The sequence below is a fragment of the Brachionichthys hirsutus genome, chromosome 18, assembly GCF_040956055.1.
Source record: "Brachionichthys hirsutus isolate HB-005 chromosome 18, CSIRO-AGI_Bhir_v1, whole genome shotgun sequence".
Classification (NCBI taxonomy): domain Eukaryota; kingdom Metazoa; phylum Chordata; class Actinopteri; order Lophiiformes; family Brachionichthyidae; genus Brachionichthys; species Brachionichthys hirsutus.
Window position 1 is genome coordinate 5532199 of NC_090914.1, and position 20770 is coordinate 5552968.

Below are 20770 nucleotides of genomic sequence, written 5' to 3' on the forward strand. Positions count from 1 at the left end.
CTTAGTCCACCCTGATAAAAGACGGGTGAAAGAGTTCAGTGTAGCTGCTGGAAAAACAGGAAAATGTTTGTGAGTTATCAATAATAATATGATTTTCTGTGATGCTGAACTTTGATATATTTTATCACATTGCTATAAAAGTTTGTCATTTTATAGCAATGTGCTGTGCATTACCTCGGGTATACAAATCAGTACTATCGATCAAAATCCATTATTTATTTTTTTGCTTTCTCCATACAGAGCATCCGTATTTTATTTAAATTTGTATCGAGAAGTATCCCAAATATCCCTGCAGCGTTCTCTCCGCAGAAACAAAAAAGTCACCTGCTGCGTACTTCCCTGCCAGTCAATTAATTAAGTTTCCACCACAGGCTCGCGCTCGAGTCAGCCAATCAGACTTACAGGTGCGCGCATTGCATACGCCTACCTGCTCGCCCTGCGGACAGGTGAGGTGGAGCACTAGAACCTGGAACGACATGGGGAAGTTGAATTTCTACGTCCTGTGGTCCGTCAGCGACGCGCCGCGCCAGTTCATCAGGTAGGCCTCAAAGGGTCGCCCTTAATTACAGGTGGATTCGGACGGAAACACGTCACGCCTCACCTGTCTGCAGCAAATCCAGTGGGAGGTGCTTCCAAGTCCACATCCCGCTGCCTCTACCCCAACACCTGGTTGTCTTTGGACTTGGAGAATGGAAACCCAGCCAGAGGGCAATGGCAGCAGAAGTTGTGGTCGGTGCAGAAGTACCGGCCCAGAGAATCGGGACCCTGTCGGCTCAAGCGAGGTAAGGAAGAAGAGAGATTTAAGTTACTTTAAATGTTATTGTTATTTTATTTTTTAAACCTCGAGCTTAAATTGAAGATTACATTCAGGTGCCTGACCTGGGAGGGTGACTGGAACGCTGATATTGCCACGATGGCAGCAGAGAAGGGCAGAAGAGGAGTTTATGGCAAGATTATCCTCTCAATGTGTGCAGAGGTAGGTTTCAGTTGTTACTTGGATCGATGGCTGACATTCCCAGGTAACAAATTCCCAACAAATGGATTTTCCATGCGATAGGATGAAGCCACCGTCTACAGCAGCACTCCTTTGGTCCAAAGGAAGCGGCTGTTCCCAGAATCGATCAGCGCCGCTGATCTTTCCTGCACGCTACTCCAGAGCCACGGAAACGAAATGGTGAAGTCAATCCTTCTTATCTGTATTTATTTCATTTTAATTCTCTACACAACATTTCACGATTTTCTTGCGTTGCAGGTAGCCGCTGACTCTCGCCTAGCTGACAGCGTCTGCTACGGCGAGATCCAAGTCAATAACGTTGACACCAGTGATTCCGCTGTGGGAAATACACCCCCGGTTTTCCCCATGGTAAGAATCACACTGAGGAAAATGCAGTTGGAAGCCAAATTAATCACACTGCATATGGTTTTTGGCTAGATACTTTAACATCTGAAACGGCCTGCCTGATTTAAATCCCATAGAAAATCTCTGCTGGGATTTTGAAGAAATTGGTTGCAGCAGGTAAACCTGGATTAGGATGGATTAGGATGTCCATTACTTAGGAACGCTACCAGAATCTTGCTATGCAAAATGTTTGCAGCAGGTCACGGCAGCAAAAGGAATAATGATCTAAGTAGTTGAGATGCTTGTCATTAGGGAGCTGAATTTTTTTGAAAGTAGTATTTGGCTGTATTGACATGCATTTTGCATATAAACCTAATATTGAGGGTAAATAATTTTGTTTCCAATGTTTTTATGGCTGGATATGTGCAACAAGTGGACTTATTGTGTACTGCTCTGTGCAACTGAAAGGATAAGACACCCAGACGGACCATTATCAGTAAGAGGGGCTGCCTAACGTGGAGCTCTGAGGACATGGACAGTCTTGTTGGGGACACTGACCAGGCTTCACTCTCCAAGAAAAAGAGACTGTCCAGGATGAGCAGCCTCGAAGAAATGACTGTCCAGATAAAGAATGACAACAGAGAGGGTCGGAAGCAACAACTTTAGCATGGCTAGTGTGTATGAATGCACAGAATGTAAAGAAGGCCGTTCGTGTTCAGTTGCAGCTTGTCCGTCGGAGCGCTGGAGCCACACCATGTGTCTGAGCGGCCCCGACACGGCCGTTCTCATCGGAGGGGAAATGGAAGGTCAGAACTTCTGCAGCGACTCGCTCTGGAAGCTCGAGATAGGTCTGTGGGGCTTAGCTCAATTTCCAGTTTGCACATCATGTCTTTTTAAACTGTAAATTGAGAAGCCCTGAAATGTATTTGTAAAATGAGCACGTTTACTCTTTACTGTATTTTTGTATTGCATTTTGCTTGTTGTTCCGTTTTCAGACAATGACTTCTGGTGTCCCATGAACTCCTCCGCCTCCGGACCCGTACCGCCGTGCGCCCGAGGACACACTGCGACCTACGATCCAGACTCCAAGTCCGTCTTCGTATATGGCGGCCTGAGGGATGGTCAGCGCTACAGCGACCTTTACATCCTCAGCACTGTGACCTGGAAGTGGAAGCTAGTCACTGTGGGTTTGTTGCATGTTACAAACACTCGGCAGTGAAAGAAAGGCTTTGCTTCATTTCCTTTTGTGCTTCTAACCCCCCCCCCCATTTAGGCAAAAGGAAATGTTCCAAATTTGGCCTATCATTCTGCAGCCTTTTATAAGAAAGAGCTTTTTGTCTTCGGTGGAGTTCATCGAGGCCATTCTTCTGGGGACAAACCATGTAGTAATGCTTTGTACATCTATAACCCAGAGGACAAACTCTGGTACCAGCCGATCGTGGAGGGGGACAGACCATTGCCTCGGTTTGGGTCAGTCCAACATGAAGGTTTCTGTCATCCAAACACTTATTTTTAATATTAATCAAAGCTTCCATTTTTTTTTTTTATGGAACAGACATTCTGCAACACTGATGTCCCAGAAGCTACTCATATTTGGTGGACGTAAAACTGCTACCTACCTGAATGATCTGCATGTTCTGGATCTGGGTGAGATGAAAATGTTGATGCTTTAGACAAAGATGTTGTCTCCGGATACTAACTGACTTGAGTTTGTATCTCGTTGAGGGAAGTATTTATGGAGTACACAGCTGTGAAGTTCGGGAACATGCCACCACTGCCTCGAGGGTGAGTGCAAGACGTCAACCTTGATGGATGTCATCGGCATCGCCATCTGGTTTTCGTATTTTTCTTTTTTCAGTGACTTTGATAGATATTTTGAATTGGGGTTTTAATATAATTTGTGGTGATGCAATAGAATTGCATTTTATCTGCATTGTTTTATCTTCATCTCTACAACATGAGAGTTCAAATATTATGCAGAAACAGCTGTTACAGCAATAATGATGCATCTGAAAACCCCCTCCCTGCCTGCGCTGAATAGATTTCATGCAGCTCTACCAGTTTCTGATGAGAAGCTTTTAATCTCTGGAGGCTGCAGTGCAATCGGAGCCCTGCAGGACGTGCACGTCTTCAGCATTGGTAATTTATTACACACAGCAAAAAATACAGATTCCAAACTTGTTCTTCATTAGTGGAAGTAAAAGACGGAGAACTTTGTTTATGCACACGAAAGGATTCTCCAAAAAAAAAAAAAAAACATTCCTCTGCATTTGCCCTTAAGATAATCCATCCAACTGACAGGTGTACCATATTTATTTGGTGATTAAATATTATTGCAGTCATCTGTTTGGTACTGAAATATCCATCTCACATGGCTAGGGCAAGAAGAAGAGTGTGATATAGAGTAAATATAAATCTGTGTTCTGGGTTAAAACACAGATTAGATAAGGCAACGTTGGGGTCGAGTTTTGTCACCGTGCATCACAGACCATGCTTTATTTTCCTTCTCAGACACCAACATGTGGAGCTCGATAGCATCTCCTCTGCTGTGCTTTAAGCCTCGTGCGGGACACAGCATGATCAGTTTGGGCCGCTCCATCCTAAGCGATGCTGAGAAGCATGACCGGGGGGAAACCGGCTGCACGCTGCTGGTGTTCGGTGGGTCAGACTGCTGCGGCTCCTTCTACAATGACACCATCAAATGCGCGATCGAGATCCCCGGAGACAAGTGATCGATCCAACAGGGAAGAGATCAAAACGGCGCAATTACAGGAATTTGTAAAGAGTCTGTGTTTGTTTACTTTTACTTTTTTTCTTGGCTGATGCATTTTGCAGCATAGATTGTTTGTTGGGACTTCCTCTCTGTGCCCCTTGTAATAGCTCTTCATATTTTCTCTGCACAGGAAATGGGATGTAAAGTGACCAGAGAGGTTTTCACTTTGCATAACAAATCTGTGACCCGCATGTTTTACTCACCTTGCCCCCCCCGTATATCAGTATGTAATTAAGAGGGTGAAATGCTGGACTGGATGAACTAATGAAGTGAAAGTGCTAATAAATAATCATCGTTATTAAAATTAACTGGATTTAAGATTGCATTTTATTTTACAACATACAAAGCCGCAGTGCGTCTCAGGCCGCTGAGCCCATTGATTCTATTAATTCAGATCAGCAGGCGTGTCTGGCTGGCGGGATGGGTGGCTGACTTTGAAGGCTTCAACATCAAGTAAGGCTTGATTCAACCTTTTGATTGTTGGATACTCCTCGAGATCCACTTTGAACCTGCAGAGATTTAAAAACATGGGGGGGGGGGGGCGATGCATCATAACATGCGTGAAAAAATAGCACAGTTGACTCCTGGTGCTTTCCCTGCTTGCAGTTTCTGATAATCACCAGTAATGTGTACAATATCACAAGAACATTAAAATAATTAACTGGAATTTCCTGTAATGCTGCTTTGAAAATATCAACCTCTAGCTATCCCTAGTGTACCGGTATGTATATTTTATATATATAGCTGAGCAGGTTCTCATACCTAAAGAAAAGTGTCAAATAGAGAGCTATTTATAACAAATAGAATATACACAATAGCTGTATTGTGTATATTCAACAATGTGGAATATAAGTTGCAGTTTTTTGTACAAATTGATGCTTTTTTTAAATACCTCTCTGCATTGTAGACTTGTGGGACGAGACAGATGTCTGCCATGGATATCTAAAGGGAGAGCAGGAAGTCAGGTGAGCAGATTCTGTTCTATACGACAGCGGCGTCGGGCTCTTACCTCATCGCCAACACAGTATTTCCCTGCAGTTTCCTTCAAAACCGGCTCAAGAGCTAGAAGAGAGTCCCACAAAATATGAAGGAAGGTGAATAATTCTGGTCATACAACTAAAGAAAATACTATAATAATATTGTCGCCCTACCTTGAAAGCCACGATTGATGAAGTGCTGAGACCACTGGACTTTTTCTGCTCCTATTTTCTGAATCACGTACAAATTCTGTAACATCGGGGAAATAATTAACATTTTGAACTTGCAACGGGCTGATCCGGTTAATCTAAAACTGGCTTCAGTTGGATTTGGACTGTGTCACCTTCACCTGCAGAGGCTGTATCCCGGAGGCAATGAGATCACTTATCATGCGGACCTGGGCACGCTTCTTCAGGTCTGCTGGAAGAAGTGGGTGACCTGGCCTGGTCTCATCGATGTACTGGATCACTGCCAGCTGTGTGAGGAAAAAGACTTTTATTTAAAATTGGGTCGTGCAGGATTTTGCATGGATCGAGAATTTGGGGACTCACTGACTGAGAGAGGATCATGCCATCGATTTCGACCGCAGGCACTTGCTGCATCGGGTTTAATGTCTTGAACTGCTGAGATTTCTTGAGGGCAGAGATTTGGAGGATTTTTATACATTTAAAAACTATTATTTATTGCTCATTTGAGATATTTAAATGTTCCTTATCCTGTCTCATGCCAGGTATCGTGAATAATATGCTATTTCTGCACCGACACTGATCCTTTGGTACCTGCTGACCGCCGTCTTTGATTAAATTGACAGGAACCTGGTCGTATTCAATACCTTTAAGAGCAAAAGCTGCCACACAAAATCACAGTTAAGCACCTTTGGTGGCATCAAAATGCTTTAAATGCAATGATGGCTGTGGGTCCGGCGCTGTGGGCACGACTTACCGATCCGAACCCTCCAGGAGCAGGAACTCCTGAAGTATCCATGGAGAACAGGCTGTTCACAAAACACAAAAGACAAAAGCAGTCAGTTTGAAGAGACATCACAACCCCATTGAGCAATAAAAACCCTTTGTTGTCTAAGCGGTTCACCTTGGCTTGGGACGCCATAGCTTTTGGGGGCTTTCACTTCATCAACTCAACTCGAGATTCTTTTCCCTACAGGTGAGAGTCCACTTATTTCTCGGTAGCCAATAGGATTCCCCCCTAGAATCCCTCCTACCCACCCCCCACTCTTAAATCCACAATGACTAAACAACATCTAGTGGTGGTGGACAGTGACCTGGTGCGCGCACACGCAAACACACACACACACACACACACCACGCAACAGCGTTATTACGGTACCTTAGAGAAGTAAACTAAAGACAAATGCATGCCACTTGTAGTTTTGTGGATGATCTTTGCAGCTTGCTATAATTTAAACTGCCCACTGTCTTTAATTTTTGGCACGGGAACCCGACCGTCCAGTCCCCGGTTACGTAACTTCAGCTTCGGTGGCGTTCGGTGGACTGAAAACTCCTGTTATCCAATGATTAGCCGAGCCTTGCTATTGAACATGAATCCAGGCTGGGGATTGGGCAATATGGACCAATCATATCGCGTGATGCGTGATATGCTAATACGCGGCCAATAGCAAGCTTTAGATTTCCTATGAGCCCGCCCACAGGAAGTACAATACACAATCATAATAGAGTCGTGGACCCGTCTGCTGACCCCCCGACCTGCTAGCTGGTTCTGGTAAAGTTCGTCTGTATTTAATAGCATCTCCGCCATGGCGACAACAGCATTAAGATGCGCGCTGAAAGCTAAGGTAAGAAGTTAGTCTCGAGAATGCGTCACCGGCAGTGAAGGAAACAGATTTAAGAGATATGCGTACGTCATGTCACGGATCAATCAACTGCAGGATCGAGGTCAGGTTGAAATGTACTAAATGTAGATAATTAAGAAAATAATTCTACACCGAATATTAGTTAATTCCGGTCAGCTGGACTCGGACGGACCTTTTTCATTTGTCCTTGCTGTTGCTTATTTTTCGTGAGGACGAATCAGCCCGCAGAGCCTGCTTCAGTTTGTTTATCTAATCTAAGTTAGTTTTTTATTTAAAGCGCTTCCATGTCGCCTTGTTTAACCCGCAGATCCCATTCCGGATTGGCCGCCTGTGCTACTCCTCTTCGGTGGTGAGTCGAGATCTGATTCCGAGTTTACTTGTTGGTGATCAAAAGTTGAGACTTGTGATATTAAGATCTAACGTTAGGCCTCTCCTCGCAGCCCTCCACCAAGCTGCTCATTGATGGGAAGTTTGTTGAATCCAAAACTTCCGAATGGATTGATATTCACAATCCTGTAAGTAGCTCAGCTGCCTTTTGATCTGTGGTGTTTGCTTATCCTATTACTTCACAAGATTGAACAAATATGTGCACAATTAAAAAAAAAAAAAAAAGACGCAGCAAGCCTAACTTGGTTACAAAAATAATAGAAGATTTGCAAAACTGCTTTTGTAGGGATTGTCCCCGCCCACCGATAAGATAAGGTGCCAAAGAAAACAAAAAAAACATGTATGGAGGATTGTCAAAATCTCAGCCAGTGCAGGATAAGGAAGGCTTTTCACAGAATAAAGATACAATACAGACGTAAGACTTGTGATTTTTTACAGTTAGATCTCATTTAGTCTTTTTCAAATCAGCTTTTGCAACTTGTGAGAAGCCCCTTTCCCAGACTGACACTGGAACGTGGTTTCAGAGGAAAGGCGTGCATTGATCTGACTTCTTTTTTCTTCCTCTTTTATGCAGGCTACTAATGAAGTTATTTACCGTGTGCCCAAAGCCACCCAGGAGGAGATGTTGGCAGCCGTGAACTCGTGCTCCAGAGCGTTCGAGTCCTGGTCGGAGACCTCCATCTTGACTCGGCAACAGATCTTTCTGCGCTACCAGCTGCTTATCAAGGACAACATTGTAAGTCAGACATTCTGAATGTCTGAGGTGCAGCTAAAACCACAAATACTGCGTAAAAGTAATCCACTTGATGATTTCTTTGAGCTGAGCCAACTGTAGCTCTTTTTTTGAGCTATTTTTTTGCAAATAAATCTTTAGAACCTCAGCTCAGAGCTAGGTTTTCCTTTTGATCCTGAAACTCTAGCTCAGATTATATTAAATCTAAAGCCTAGACGAGCGAAACAAGGGCTTGTCTTGTGTTTCAGAAAGAACTCGCCAAGTCCATCACACTCGAACAGGGAAAGACCCTCGCAGACGCAGAGGGGGATGTCTTTAGAGGATTGCGTAAGTTCATCCCATGCATCTGCACATACGATCCTACAAAGGCCAGCAAATGGGTAAACATTTACATGCTATGTGTCGTTCATGAGTAGCCCTCCGTTCTAAATTAGAACGGAGGGCAGATTTCATTGCTTTGCTGTTTCCACATTTCTGCTGTGAACAAAGAGAGGAGGGCTGGAGGAAAAGCTGCTTGTTTGTGAGAACTAAATGCGTTGTCTCGCACACTTTCCCTTCTTTTCCTGCAGAGGTGGTGGAGCACGCGTGCAGCATAACATCTCTGATGCTCGGTGAGACCCTCCCATCCATCACCAAGGATATGGACACCTACACTTACCGTCTGCCCCTTGGCGTGTGTGCTGGCATCGCTCCCTTCAACTTCCCCGCCATGATACCTCTGTGGATGTTCCCCATGGCCTTGGTGTGCGGCAACACCTACCTGATGAAGCCTTCGGAGCGGGTGCCAACGTGTGCCATGCTGCTCGCTAAGATGCTCCAGGACGCCGGCGCTCCAGACGGGACGCTCAATGTTATCCACGGCCAGCATGCCGGTGAGAGTTTTTTAATCTTAATCTGATGTTCAAGTGGACCTGGATTGAGCAATCGATAAGCTGATCAGAAAATGTATCTGCCAATATGTTGTGTGGTTGACAAAGTATGGCGAGGAGTGTGGTTGTGATACAGGAAACTTTGTGTTGCCATCAATTATATCCACTGTTAGATGTTCTTTCATTTCAATTTTATAGACGCCATTTTTTTTATAATCAGATCCTCCTAAATGTCAGGCGCACCGCCGTGACCGATTAGAATAGCTGGAATCGTGGTGATTGCTGCATTTGCTTCATTGAAAATCGTAAATGAATGCGTAACTTGATCGGACTTTCTATCCACAGCTGTGAATTTCATCTGCGACCATCCAGCAATCAAGGCCATCAGCTTCGTCGGCTCAAATCAAGCCGGCGAGTACATTTACGAGAGAGGCTCTAAAAACGGGAAGCGGGTCCAGTCCAACATGGTGAGTTTTCATGAAGCAACAACCTGTGCAGGTGTCGTGTCTACTGTCCAGAAGGGGGCGCTGTCGTCCAACAGATGATCGGCTGCACTGACAGAAATGGACATATGGACTGAAATGCGGAACAAATTTGCAGGCTGTTTGTGTGTCGCTCCCTGATATTAAATTCCCACTTGTAACTAACCGTTCGTTATGTCGTGTGGACATCAAAGGGCAAGAAGGCTAACCGCCACTCCTATGCTATAGGGAGCCAAGAACCACGGTGTAGTAATGCCTGATGCCAACAAGGAGAACACTCTGAACCAGCTGGTGGGTGCAGCATTCGGGGCAGCCGGACAGCGCTGCATGGCTCTATCCACCGCCATCCTGGTGGGCGAAGCCCGGAGCTGGCTCCCGGAGCTGGTGGACCGAGCCAAGGGTCTGCGAGTGAATGCAGGTACCGCTCGGCGTCTCTCCCCCCGCCCAACGCCGCCTGTCTCTTCTGAGACCTCGGAAGGCCTTTGGTCAGTCATTTTGGGGCCACCCGCGCCGCGCTAACCGCACCTCCCGCCTATTGCCATGTAACTTCACAGCGAGTGCTTTGAGTCAGCCATGCTGCAAATTTGTGGCCAGACCTGCCGCGCAGACCTAAGTGCCGGTTCAGAGCATCGACTCCCTTTTGAGAAGGGAAGTTGATATGGGGTAAAATAGTGAAGAACTGCCCTTGGGGGCAGAGAGATGGACCAATTTGTGTACGGTAGTAGACAAGACATTCATAAGTATCCATTTTTTTTTTAAGGAGTGTCTCAGCGTGTACCTCTCATTCTGGTTTTTGTGGGGAAAAGTCATATTTCAAAGCGAGCGTCCACAACGCACTCATATAAAGCCTCGTGGTTTTGGGGCCCTGCTAGGAGACCAGCCTGGGGCGGATGTGGGGCCTCTCATCTCTCCCCAAGCCAAAGAAAGAGTCTGCAGTTTGATCCAGAGCGGCGTCGACGAGGGAGCTGAGCTGCTCCTGGACGGCCGTAGTGTCAATGTCAAGGGTTACGAGAGAGGAAACTTCGTGGGCCCGACCATCATCGGCAAAGTCACGGTATTTCATCTCTGTGTGCACGCACACACTTTATGGACACGCCTGGAACTCTGGGTAAAAGGGTTCCCTTTTGTTCTCTCGCAGCCTCAGATGAAGTGCTACACCGAGGAGATCTTTGGGCCCGTGTTGGTCGTCCTGGAGGCGGACACTCTGGATGATGCCATCGGCATGGTCAACAGCAATCCCTACGGCAACGGCACTGCCATCTTCACCATGAACGGGGCCACCGCACGCAAATACACACACGAAGTGGACGTGGGCCAGGTGAGTGGAGACGACCTCCGAATGCGGTCCTCTGTATTGGGAGGACGGAGACTTTCACACCCCACATCATCCTCATCATCTCCGGGGTCCATACAGTGAGCGAGGAAAACTCATCAAATCTCTGTTGGGGAAAACCTTCACACACAATTATTTTCCACGTCAAGTATAGCCTTGGTTTGTACGTAACCTAAAGTAAACACGTCCGGCAACCCCCTTCGCTCCACTTCCCCGCTGGCAAAAACTACGAATAGCTACAGCAAATACGTCCTCGGACTGAAAGCGTGGCCTTTTTTTTGGGGTTGTATTCAAATCTTAAAATAAACTCACGGGATTCCTGAAGTCCTATTCCATGTTAAAGCATAAAAATGGGCCAGCCCATCACCCTGTTTGTTTGCCTGTGGAGACTTAGTTAGGCTCTGTTTGCTGTTCACATGTCGGGGAATGCTGCAGACTGTGTGCTTGTCCTCCATCCCAAACCTCGCTTGCTACAAACATCTACTTTTCCTTTTTTTTTCCTTCTTTCTTCCCGGCACCTTCACCAAAGGCTCGCCTGCTTCCAAACCTTTTCTGTTTCAAACATTCAGAACTAACCCTGCCGTACCTCGGCCGCCTTCAAAACAAGAAGTTTTATTTAGCTTTTTTTTGCTATGCTTCAAAAAGAACAGGTTTAGCTTTGTTTAGTAGATCGTGTTTTTAAACAACACGGATTCACCGCATCTTACTCATCCTAGCAATTTAGGATCCCGGAGAATAGTTTTTCCCAAACCTTCTGCTTCTCGATATCAAAAGGAATATACTTGTTTTGTTGCAGGTTGGAGTCAACGTTCCCATCCCTGTTCCCCTGCCCATGTTTTCCTTCACTGGATCAAGAGGATCCTTCAGAGGCGACATGAACTTCTATGGAAAACAAGTATGAAATATGCATCCTCTTGTAAACGGGCACAAGAATAGCACACTTGTGGGCAAGATCCAGGTGTTGTTGTAAACAATTTTATTTATCCCCTTCAGGGCATCCAGTTCTACACGCAGATAAAAACAGTCACCTCCCAATGGAAGGCTGAAGACGCAACCTTGAAAAGCCCTGCAGTTACCATGCCTACGATGGGACGCTAAATACTCAAGAGTACCACTGATTGGATGAACCAGAAGACCAAGATGCCTTTTATCGCCATATAAATACAGATAAAATAGTTCCTCGTTTTACAAGTCTTTAGAGTTGTACGGAAACTAATGCTGTAAATACAAACTACTGTGTACACAACACTATTCTCTATGCAAATCAGAACAATACAAAAACAGTGAAATAGAACAACGGCGAACGTGTTGTGTGTTTAATGATGGTGTAGTTTATAGAATCTCCATGAATGAAGGACATGGCATTGTAGTGTTCTGTAGTGATGGTGATTCTCACGCAGATCTCAAATCGGATTACATCAAGGAAACCTGATTGCTTGAGCCTGAAAACCTACTCCTCGTACTTTGCATCATGTTTTTACCATTGGTAGGTTTGTATCAAATACCTTTTCACAGCATTAGAATGTCAATAACTCCGCTGCATTTCAGTGGCAGCACCATGTTTCTACTGCTCTCGAGTATTTTTTGCCCAATACACGTTGCCTTCCTCCAAATGAGTATTTTAATGTACTGCAATGCCCACATCCAACTCAAGCTTTAGTCAACACTTACAGCATCCGCTCTGAACACGGTTTGAACAAAGGCCTTTTTCTTTAGATGGATGTTTGCTGTGGGCCACCGCTTGCATGGCAGAATACTTTTGGAGGACATTTTTCATGATTCTGTAGTCCATGATTGATGGACTGCAGCGGGGGAGGGGAGACACGCGAAGTGGAGGCAAGCGATCCAGATTGTCGCGTCGACGCCACACACAGAGGTCATGCGGTCCCTGTGTCTGGCAGGCTGTGTAAGTTCGACGACAGGATGGGCTCAGGCGTCTGGGTGAGGAAGGCCTGCTGGGAGACGTCCTCTTCAATTCTGGAAGACCGTAATCATCGTGCCTGATAAATCATGTAGGTACTCGTGCTCGCACAGCCAATTGTTTTTCAGCTAAACATGGAATGTGGGACCAATAAATCTTCACAGGCTTTAATGTTCATACATTCCTCTAGTCTAGTGTCTTACCCGGCTGCTCTGCTGTCAGTCAGGAGCTCCTTCTTGTTGGAGGCAGATAAGGCTAAGTGTTGACCGGCCTTCCTATGAAGAAAATTCAGAGCTGTAGTTATAATGAAAAAAACATGTTTTTGGCACATTGCTCTGTCTGTACTCGGGTAGCCCGTCTTGGACAAGGGGTTACTCCGGTTCAGCACAAAAGCACATGGACTTGGATTTCTGACTCGCTGGAGTGGCCAAATGTTCTGTTTTTCTGCCGGACTAGGTGCCCCGACCACCGTTAACATGCATGTACCGTAACGCTCCTGCTTGTCGTACCCCTGTGCATCCAAGATCTCCTGCACACTCCTTTCTGAAAATCATGTTAGCAGCTGCTGTCCCCGACCACAAGGGTTCAAAGAACAAAATAAACGGCCAGCGCGCGTGAAGATGGGCCAATGGGCCGAGAGCAAATCAACGTGACCAGATGTTTGTTTCCAAGCACACGACTCTGTGGCGAGGCCTATTTTTACTATTGTGCCCAGACTCTTTCTTCATTCTTTTTAAGCATCTGGATGGAAAAGAAAATTGGTTGAAGCCTAACTGATGTTTTATGGGCATCCTCTTCTGCAGAGAGAATGGCTGTTTAAAACATTAAAAAGAGGGCGGAGTCACCAGAAGTTCAGCCTGAGCTACTGCTTGATATCGGTTCACTTTCAAAGTTACTTCATCCAGAAGTTCAATCAATTTCAATTTTGATCAGAAAATAACAGAGGCTCTTTTTTATTTTTTTTACCTTTCCCTCTGCCCATTCATTTTTGCAAAGAGAAGCCAGAGCACTTGCTCCCTCTGCTCCCAGGTCAGATCCGACATTTCCACTTTACTGCCTGGTTGATGAGTCCTTTAAAACCGGTAGACGAAACCAGAGTCAATGTTAGACCCTCACCCTTGCACAAATAAATACACACACATAAATACACGTATAGGCTGTATTACCATGAGGAACCATGAATTGTATTATGGTTTGACAACTGATGAATGAGCTGAGGAACATTTGGCACCGATAAACATGAGGAATTAAAAATATCACAGGGACACATGGATGATGATGGACCTACCACCTGGAAGCCGCCTCCATGTCTGAATGGACAGAATTGGTACTGTGGTGGATTTTATGGAAGGTGCGGATGGGAGGGAACTTTATCTTTCCTGCTGTGGCTTCTCTCAGCCGCCGCCCGTAAGCCTGTTGTGCCTCCTTTTTGTACTGCAGCCGGCTTGTCCTGATCTCCTGCTTCACCTGAGCCAGAGCCTCGTGGAAGAAGAGCTCCAGCTCTGTGCGTTGCCTTACAATGGCACTCGATAGCCGTTTAATGTACCTCAATTCACTTTCCCGCATGGCAATCACTTTCTGGAGCCTCTCCAGCTCTACCTGGATACCGAGACGAGGTGATCTCGCCTTCTCTTTCTTCTTCTCCTCCTCCTTTGCTCGATCCGATTCCCCAGGTTTTAGCTCTTGGATCTTCTCCAAGGAAGCCACCTTGGCTCTCAGCTTGGATAGCTGCTCTTTTTGGACCTTCATCTGAGTGACATTCTCCTTTACCATCATCTCAAACGTGTTCTGAGTGAACAGACAGAACAGCAAAGGAGTAAAACCGTAGAAGCAGAGCCAACTTTTACATTTTACATGCCAACGTATGGTAGAGCTGGAACAGAGAGTGATTTGTGTTCCAGCCCGCGCTGTTGAGTGGGATTTATTCCCTTCATTTACTGTCAACATTAGAGGTAAGATTAGTGCACCAAATATTTATTTGTCTTCCAGAATCAGTGCCAGAAACCTGCACAGGAGAACCCGCTAAATTTGCACCAGTGGAAACTCACCACTGGCCACTGGGGAGTGGGCAGGAGGTTGGGGGGGGGGGGGGGACCACAAGCAAAAGCAAAGTACACAGGTTCAGTACAAGTAAACAACACAAGGGAAAAAAACACCTGAAATATTTTCTGCACAGATTAGTTTCATAACTGAAAGGATTGAAAACGACTGGGAGAGAAATGTCCACCGTCCCACGACTGCCAGTGTCTAATAGAGACACTGTTTGCTGTCCCGTGGTTTGAACATACCTTGTCCAGCACCAGGGAGGCATTTTCCTTCGCCAATGAATTTGTCAATTTCTGCAGCTCCTCCGCCTCCTTCGTGTGATATTTCAGGGCTTCTTTGAGGCAGACGTTCTCCTTGAACACCGAGTGCGAGGCATCGTCTAACTGCCTGAAGAGTTTACAGGACAAACAAAGAAATGAGATGAGAAAATAAATGTGTTCAATTGCAGATGCACAAAAAAGAGCAAGTTAAAGCATTAAATGATATTGTAGACAGGGGAAGCACACTCACACAACGGCTTCATTGTGGGCCCTTTCCATTACCAGGGCTATCTTTTGCTCAGCTTCACCCTCCAGGCGAGCCTGCAAGTTAAAATAGAGAAATGAACTTACCGGTAATATATGTGGCCGGTTTTTCACCATTTACGTTTCCATAAACAAGGAGCCAGGATTCCACAAATAACTAACTAACTGCCTGATTGAAATCATGTTAATTTATACCTCGTTATTACTAAGACCTACTAAAGTGATCATGCAGGGGATTCCTTTAAACGTGATACCTTTTCTTTGAAGAACTTGACCTCCATTTTATTAAGGTTTTCCCTGTGCTCCTTTTCAGCAACCTCCATGCTGTCTCTCGTCTACAAAATCGAATGCTCACGGTTATTGTTGGCATTAACATCCCGACAGAAAGAACAACCACTTCTATCCTGGGGCATCCTCACATTGCTGAGCTCTTGCTCCAGCTGGGCTTTCGTCTTCTGGAACTCCTTAATTGTCCTCATTCCTTCTTGGATCATGCTGAAGTCGCTGGACTTCTTTCTGAACAGGTCCTGCATCTCTTTTATTTGACGTGTGCACTCTTCAATCTGTCAGAGCCAATGAGGTGATTAGATGCATAGCATGGTACCTAGTCTGCATGTTAAATGCATGCCTGCAAAAAATGCATCCATGCATCTATATACTAGCCCAGATGTAACATTCCCATAAGTGCAGCTTGCATCAAACCAGTGAACAAGCCAAAGTTCATACAGGCTGTGCCGTTTTCCAAACCGACTTCAGCAGAGATCAGTCAGGGTAAATACCTCAAGATGCTACTGTGGAAAAGCAAGTCTGGGCAAAAATGTCACAAAATAACCAAAGTCATGAGAGACTAGGAAAACACGGACCCGCAAACATGTGCATGATGACTAAATGAAAGGCTATCAACCATCTGATTACAACTTTGGCTCTAATCGTTCTTCTTCACCAAACTGTATATGTTCATCTCCATCAATGCCCCAATCTACAGTATTTATATATTTACAGCTGGGGTGCATCATGTGCAATAGAAAGAACACTTTGCGTTATCTTGTTTCCTCGTTGGCGTGCAGAATCTGCAGCTGGAAAAGGCTTAAATGTCATCGTCTCTACATTTTTACACAGCAGCAGAGATTGTGAATACGGACCTGAGCACCCCATTCATGTGGTTTGGTTCAGGATGAACTCACCAGTTTGTTTTGTTTGTCACGTGCATGTGCTTCTTGCCGTTGAAGGCTTTCGTGCAGCATCCCGATCTGTTGTAAGAACAGGAGACGGTTTGTTAAAGACGGGTCGACCTTTACTGTGTCCATCGACACATGAAAACTACAGTAACGCTCCTACCTTTTCCTCTTTAGCTGCGTCTTCTCTCTTTAGGAAGGCCGTCATATCGATCGTGTCCTTCTCCTGCTGGCAAAGCTGATTGGTCAGCTCCTCATTAGCGCGTGCCAGTTTCTGGCAAGCCTCGGTGTACTGCGCGAGCGATTGGTCGGTGATGCGCAGCCTCAGCTCCCATAGGGCAGCGCTGCCTCGCGCCTTGTCTGACACCTTTGACACCTGTCTGTTTTCCTTCTTCCACTTTCTGTAACAAAATACGAAACAAATACATCGATTTTACACTTAAATTAGTATTTATTTAACATCTGTACAAGTACATGCACTTACCCGACTTTCGCCTTCTTTATTTTGGTGACTTTCTTCTTCGGCATCACGAATACAAACTAGTCCTGCACAAAAATATACTGCTGTTACCTGGTAAAAAAGAAAACAATAAAAAGTTACACTTTAATGGCCACGAGGTTTTAACCACAGCTGAAAGTAAGAGCAGAAAACTCCTGCCGTCACCCGCTGTCAGTGTTTGTTGCTGTTACCTTGGAGACGCTGTAGCAGCCGAGGAAGAGGTCATGTTTCCCCACTCCTCTGGTTTCCTATGAACACCCACACGTACATAAACTTAAATCAACAAAACCGTATTTCAGCCGGATTGCAAGATATATGTATGGATTTTGGTAAAACAATTTAATAGGCTGTGACACATGCTACTAATGCGAATAGAACTAAACAATCTAATACGGATATTTTTGTATCAATGCTGTGTTTAGGAGAAAACTGACCACAGATAATATCAGGACCCCAGTATCAGCTAGAAAGGAATTAGCCATTGTAAATGCATTTATAATGGGCTAAAATAACTTTATTCTTCCTAACGATTATTAAAATATTGATTCACAGCAAGAATTTTCTGGATTTATACACAAGATCTGGGGCCTCATGCAGCAACGGTGCGTACGCACGTTAACCTGGCGTACGTACATTCTCAAGTCAAAGTTCAGATGTATCAAGAGTGAAATGACCGTGGAAATGTGCGTTGCCTCACGCACACTTCATGGCTGGCGTACGCACGTTTCTACAGCTGTTGGCCTTTCGGCGACGTGATGCTGGGAAAAAAATCAACAAATGTCACATACACATCAGAGAAACACGAACAATGCACACCGACGAACACGACCCACGTATCACATTCCCTACAATGCAGCTGAACAGGCCGACAGTGGCTACTCCAACATGCGCTCGCTTCCACGTTGTTTGGGATGCATGAAGGAAATGTGGTTGGATTCATGCGTACGCCGTGTTTCAGAAGGAAACACGCAAGTCTTGATACCCGAGGCCCCAGGAACACAATAAAGGTGAACTGGTGGCTTTAAATTTAAGTGTGAATGTAAATGATTGTTTGTCTTTCTCTTGTTTGGCCATGTGATGAACCGATTACCTGGTCAGAGCAGACCCTGTGTTGGTATAAATACAGGTGTCCACCAATCCCTGTGGGAGACTTTCAGATACAGACGTCTGTTCTGCTCAGCAGCCTGTGGATTTACAGAGAGTAGCTGCATTCATAACTTGTATAGTCTTCCCTTGCCGGGGTCTATCAGACAGGACTGGTCTGCATATAATCTTCACCCGCATGATGACATGAGAGACATTTTGGCCCTGTCAGCTGAGTTGTTCCTGTCGCCCTAAAATGAGACATATGCCGCTGGCTGCCATCCCCGCTGGTTTTTGTTGGAGTTACGGGAAAATCTCTAAGATCAACATAAATGCACTTGGAACACAGGTCTGAAGAAGCAATGTCAACTTAGAGCAAGTCATAATTCAAGAAAGCCACAGAGTTTTCTCCGTCCATTATCTTATTTAGTGTCCTTCTGGAGCTCGTCCACTCTAGAATACTCATCTAGCGTGGACGAGCAGCCAAAAAAAAAAAAAAGCAGAGATATCACCAAAGTGTTGGGTGTAGCTACCGTGAAACAGAATCATATAGGGTCGCAATCTGCTCTGGCATCGTGAACAGAGCCTGAAGACTAAATTTAAAGGTAATTACTATGACAGTGAGGAGCGAAAACTGAAATAACCCTGAACATTTTCAAAGCTGTCATTATCATTGGAATTGTAATGACAAGGTTCGGGTCTCTTCAATGGACTTTTCGGGGTAGGACACCCACAAACATGGCATTCCTGAGGGTAACGTTGCAGTATATTAATGGTGGATTGCACAGTACAGATTACAAAGTTTGGGTCACTGCTCCTGCTTTGTGGTTTCAGTTAACTTGAACCCAAACACCAAAGCTTGTATTGAGACTACGTCTCATTTAAAACATTCTGTTTGTAATGTGCTGTGTCATGTAGAAAAGAAAGTCGGTTAGATCGGGTGACTTTCTGACATGATGGTGAGGCAGAAAGATTTTCCACTAGACTTAGTTTAATGTTGTGTGAATATTCAAAATCTCTCGTGTAAAACATCAACGGCGACGTCATTTTGCTAGAGTTTGCAGTTTCTGATGCGTCGTATTGTAATGATGAAATAAAAATAGGGTACCCACACCCATTTATGATATTTGAATTTAAAACATGCTGTGAGTTATAAATGGTCTAAACGCCCCCGACTCTGCACACGACTGCGCTCTGCTCTGAATGAAGCAGAGGGGATGCGGAATTGGCTTTAGCTTGTCCATGTTTCACACATAACTTAAAATAAGTTTAACGTTTTTGTGGCAAAACTTTGTACATGCATCAACCATCGCATTGTGCGTTGTTCTTTTTTTTTTTCTCTCATCGTTTTAAATTGCACTTTGTTTCGTTCTGGTGGTTGTTTCACTTCCGAAGCACATCTCGTATTCACTCCTCTCTCAAAGATTTATATGCAAAACAACCAAGTACTGAAGAGGTGGCTTTTGCTATTTAGGAAATGTTATCATTTGAATTTAGTTCTGTTTCCATGGGTTTAAAGTTCAGTTTAGATTTAGGATTTTGGGAGTGGGATTTGTCTGAGATAACGGTTTATGGGGCATCATTTAAAAACTGTTCAATATTTATTTAGTAATATTTTATGTACAGATCTCCCAAGATGCCTTGTAATATTTGGGGAATTTCAACCATTTTATTTTTTATTTATTTACTATTATTTCACTGTTTCATTTTAGCAGCATGAACACACTACAGACCACCACATTATTGGTGCATTATTCCCTTATGTTTTGCCAGTAGTACATCTATAGGCTACTTTCGGTGATAGGGTGCAGACTTATGAGATTATAGCCGTGTGTCACTATTAATTCAGTAAATAGACTTTTGTCATTCATACATGTCCAACTGAATTGTTGCATTAACGGCGGGTTGTGTCTGAACGTCAGAAAATGTGGAGCAAATATTTCAAAATGAAAACCCTCTCTAGAAAAAGCATTGCTTTTTTGTGATATTTCTAATAAACCCAGGGTTTATGAGTAACATTATCACGCAGTTAACATGCCACCAAGACATGTATGGGCACACGTCAGCAAGAGGTCCTGCACATGTATGCTTTGATAGGAGCGACTGGCCATTCTGGTGAGCCACAGGATTGGAAAGAAAAAAAAAAAATAACCACAGTATTTAGAAAAAAGGAAGGAGGAAAGAAAGTCCAATATTTTTAGTCCAAATTACAGTGTTGGAACAGTGCTTTGCACAGTTGAGTGTCCTGGGAGTGGAATGGCATTATGGGTGAACTCTGGTGCCAAGTCCCACCCTCCCGACATTGTCCCCTCAGTAGACGTCCTGCCCTTTCTTGTGTTCATCTCTGGGACCTTTGCCCTACCATTCCCCTCCTGGCTGGGCTGGCTGATGGCTCAGTTTCAACCCCCAGTTGCCCTCTGTGTGAGGTTAAATAGTCTCATACATGTTTAGTCAGGATTGGTGCATGCAGGGTAAGTTCCTCGGGGATTCCACCACTGACGGACTGTCTGGCCTACCTGTTTCAAATCTCTGTCCTCTTTCGGTTGATACAAAGAGGGTGGAAAAAGAGAAATCTCATCTCTTGCAAGACCTCTGAGTTGCCAATCCTCTGTGCTCCATCCTGTGGAATATCCTCAGTGCTTCTGCATCCCGCGCTAAACCCAGCGATGGAGTAGTGCACGGCGTATGATGCTGTGCCAGCCGTCCATCTAAAGCGAAGTAACAGCCTCCTCGTGCTTTTCATGCATTCACTTGTGAAACGTGCCTCACTGCCCAAACATTTTTCCCTTGAAAAGCCTGC

The 20770-nt window shown here is 44.8% G+C and overlaps 4 protein-coding genes across 10 annotated transcripts; 2 read left to right on the forward strand and 2 right to left on the reverse strand.

Moving 5' to 3' along the window:
• The first annotated feature begins 476 nt into the window (after positions 1-476).
• zgc:163014 (uncharacterized protein LOC100038766 homolog) lies at positions 477-4071 on the forward strand. The gene is made up of 13 exons (XM_068752083.1): positions 477-538; positions 612-782; positions 871-976; positions 1058-1174; positions 1253-1363; positions 1808-1985; positions 2059-2187; positions 2335-2522; positions 2613-2809; positions 2895-2986; positions 3070-3124; positions 3381-3478; positions 3851-4071. Exons 1-13 carry the CDS (start codon positions 477-479, stop codon positions 4069-4071), a joined length of 1725 nt encoding a protein of 574 aa, XP_068608184.1.
• A 355-nt stretch (positions 4072-4426) lies between these two features.
• gstz1 (glutathione S-transferase zeta 1) lies at positions 4427-7098 on the reverse strand. 7 transcript variants are annotated; one of them, XM_068751570.1, is made up of 10 exons: positions 6435-6574; positions 6180-6245; positions 6033-6084; positions 5870-5937; positions 5642-5722; positions 5440-5565; positions 5264-5339; positions 5122-5174; positions 5005-5054; positions 4427-4621 (listed from the first exon to the last, which is right to left on the reverse strand). In XM_068751570.1, exons 2-10 carry the CDS (start codon positions 6195-6197, stop codon positions 4498-4500), a joined length of 648 nt encoding a protein of 215 aa, XP_068607671.1. In that variant the 5' UTR covers positions 6198-6245; positions 6435-6574; the 3' UTR covers positions 4427-4497. The 7 variants fall into 7 exon arrangements, with proteins under 7 accessions (XP_068607671.1, XP_068607670.1, XP_068607674.1 ...); XM_068751569.1 differs by having other exon boundaries at positions 5434-5565; XM_068751573.1 differs by lacking the exons at positions 6180-6245; positions 6435-6574 and adding an exon at positions 7091-7098 and having other exon boundaries at positions 5434-5565.
• LOC137907256 (methylmalonate-semialdehyde/malonate-semialdehyde dehydrogenase [acylating], mitochondrial-like) lies at positions 6802-12327 on the forward strand. Its single transcript, XM_068751565.1, has 12 exons — positions 6802-6900; positions 7226-7267; positions 7359-7433; positions 7880-8041; positions 8287-8365; positions 8608-8910; positions 9253-9374; positions 9618-9807; positions 10262-10443; positions 10528-10707; positions 11519-11617; positions 11716-12327. Exons 1-12 carry the CDS (start codon positions 6862-6864, stop codon positions 11818-11820), a joined length of 1578 nt encoding a protein of 525 aa, XP_068607666.1. The 5' UTR covers positions 6802-6861; the 3' UTR covers positions 11821-12327.
• A 55-nt stretch (positions 12328-12382) lies between these two features.
• bbof1a (basal body orientation factor 1a) lies at positions 12383-16916 on the reverse strand. The gene is made up of 11 exons (XM_068752084.1): positions 16873-16916; positions 16552-16789; positions 16398-16463; positions 15633-15776; positions 15468-15548; positions 15200-15270; positions 14932-15076; positions 13932-14431; positions 13610-13714; positions 12860-12918; positions 12383-12699 (listed from the first exon to the last, which is right to left on the reverse strand). Exons 1-11 carry the CDS (start codon positions 16914-16916, stop codon positions 12383-12385), a joined length of 1770 nt encoding a protein of 589 aa, XP_068608185.1.
• Between the last annotated feature and the right edge of the window lie 3854 nt (positions 16917-20770).

Coding starts and splice junctions, on each gene's coding strand:
- zgc:163014 (XM_068752083.1), top strand. CDS start 477: ATGGGGAAGTTGAATTTCTACGTCCTGTGGTCCGTCAGCGACGCGCCG. Junction 539..611: donor GCGCCGCGCCAGTTCATCAG/GTAGGCCTCAAA, acceptor ACCTGTCTGCAG/CAAATCCAGTGGGAGGTGCT. Junction 3,125..3,380: donor ATGCCACCACTGCCTCGAGG/GTGAGTGCAAGA, acceptor TGCGCTGAATAG/ATTTCATGCAGCTCTACCAG.
- gstz1 (XM_068751566.1), bottom strand. CDS start 6,464: ATGCATTTGTCTTTAGTTTACTTCTCTAAG. Junction 5,938..6,032: donor CTCCTGGAGGGTTCGGATCG/GTAAGTCGTGCC, acceptor TTTGTGTGGCAG/CTTTTGCTCTTAAAGGTATT. Junction 5,566..5,641: donor GCATGATCCTCTCTCAGTCA/GTGAGTCCCCAA, acceptor TTCCTCACACAG/CTGGCAGTGATCCAGTACAT.
- LOC137907256 (XM_068751565.1), top strand. CDS start 6,862: ATGGCGACAACAGCATTAAGATGCGCGCTGAAAGCTAAG. Junction 8,042..8,286: donor TGCTTATCAAGGACAACATT/GTAAGTCAGACA, acceptor CTTGTGTTTCAG/AAAGAACTCGCCAAGTCCAT. Junction 11,618..11,715: donor TGAACTTCTATGGAAAACAA/GTATGAAATATG, acceptor TATCCCCTTCAG/GGCATCCAGTTCTACACGCA.
- bbof1a (XM_068752084.1), bottom strand. CDS start 16,916: ATGCCGAAGAAGAAAGTCACCAAAATAAAGAAGGCGAAAGTCGG. Junction 16,790..16,872: donor ATAAAGAAGGCGAAAGTCGG/GTAAGTGCATGT, acceptor ATTTTGTTACAG/AAAGTGGAAGAAGGAAAACA. Junction 12,919..13,609: donor ATGAATGGGCAGAGGGAAAG/GTAAAAAAAATA, acceptor TTTTCTTCATAG/GAAGGCCGGTCAACACTTAG.